This window comes from Pundamilia nyererei, unplaced genomic scaffold (genome assembly GCF_000239375.1).
Source record: "Pundamilia nyererei isolate P.nyererei 1_Seehausen unplaced genomic scaffold, PunNye1.0 scaffold00401, whole genome shotgun sequence".
In the NCBI taxonomy this organism is placed as follows: Eukaryota; Metazoa; Chordata; class Actinopteri; order Cichliformes; family Cichlidae; genus Pundamilia; species Pundamilia nyererei.
The window spans coordinates 29800-31006 of NW_005187802.1; the positions used below are offsets into that span (position 1 = coordinate 29800).

The window sequence follows — 1207 nt, forward strand, 5'->3', positions numbered from 1 at the left end:
TATTGATCAAGACCACTTTGAAAAAAATACAGAAAATTTTGGCTTCTTGGAAACAAAATATAAACAAATGAGGGGTGGCTCAAGACTGTTTGTCTGTTAATGTGTATTTCATTAACAGACATGAAGCTCTAAGTGACCATGTGTTTACCTGTTACGTTGTGACCATTTGAACGAGTCCAGGGCAGAAACCTTGAACATTGTGCAAGCTTTGCCATTTTTCAAAACCACATTGTTTCTCTTGAAACCTAAATCTTTACTTAAAAATGTAAAAATATTAGCTCTGTGTCCTTAATTTTGAGATTATTGTGATCAAACATGACATCATAGTATATATCATAGAAAATTAATTAGAGTATATCTAAAGTTTGCCTAATCCATTTCTTCTTTTTGGTCTAACCCAACAAAAATAGAAGTGAGAAAACAAGTTATGGGTTTACAGGAATCCATGAGTTGGAGTAATTGATACTGATGTGAACACCCATCAAGATTTAATAATACCTGATAGAAGACTCTTTCCTCCTAGTTGAGTCTTTATGCTAAGCTAGCTCAAGTTTCATCAGGAACGCAGATAACCTTTCATAAATGTCATGGATTTGTTGTTTAAGTTAAAACACACACAGAAACACAGATACACACAAAAACGCTGTAAATGGACTAACTGAACATAAACTCCCTTTCAGGTCAGCATCATTCAGCCAGGTAATTTTGGCCAAGCCACTAACATCCTGAAGAGGAAAACTGCTTTGGACATCTGGAACAAACTGGATGATGAGAAAAAACGAATCTTTGGCAGAGAGTACATTGATCTGGCCAATGACTACTTCACGTCAACATGTAGGGTGGGATTCAAGGACGCCGATCCGGTCATCGCAGCAATGCTGCACGCGGTCACATCTGCTCGGCCAAAACACAGATACCTGCTGGTCTCCACCATGGAGATGTTTTTCTTCAGCATCTTCCCATTTCTGCCAACCCTCCTGGCTGATGCTGTGTTTTCTCTCAGCTCAATGTACACATGCAGAAAAGAAATGCTTTATGCTAAGCGAGACCCACAAAATAGCTATCTGTAATACTAAGCTCTTCCTATTGTCTTTAAAAATGTTAAGGACTTAATACACAACATTTATGGCTTTATAATTAATGATACTACTAATAACAATAATAAAAGGTATGAAACAAATATAGCCTCATGAAACAGACTGATCTT

At 37.0% G+C, this 1207-nt stretch overlaps 1 protein-coding gene across 1 annotated transcript in view; it reads left to right on the forward strand.

The window, feature by feature from the left end:
• The window catches only part of LOC102206452 (D-beta-hydroxybutyrate dehydrogenase, mitochondrial-like), a 3331-nt gene extending 2261 nt beyond the window's left edge, over positions 1-1070 (forward strand). Inside the window, exon 4 of the mRNA XM_005753100.1 lies at positions 681-1070. Coding sequence (XP_005753157.1) covers positions 681-1070 — 390 coding nt within the window. The remainder of the gene's footprint in view (positions 1-680) is intronic.
• Positions 1071-1207: the final 137 nt, after the last annotated feature.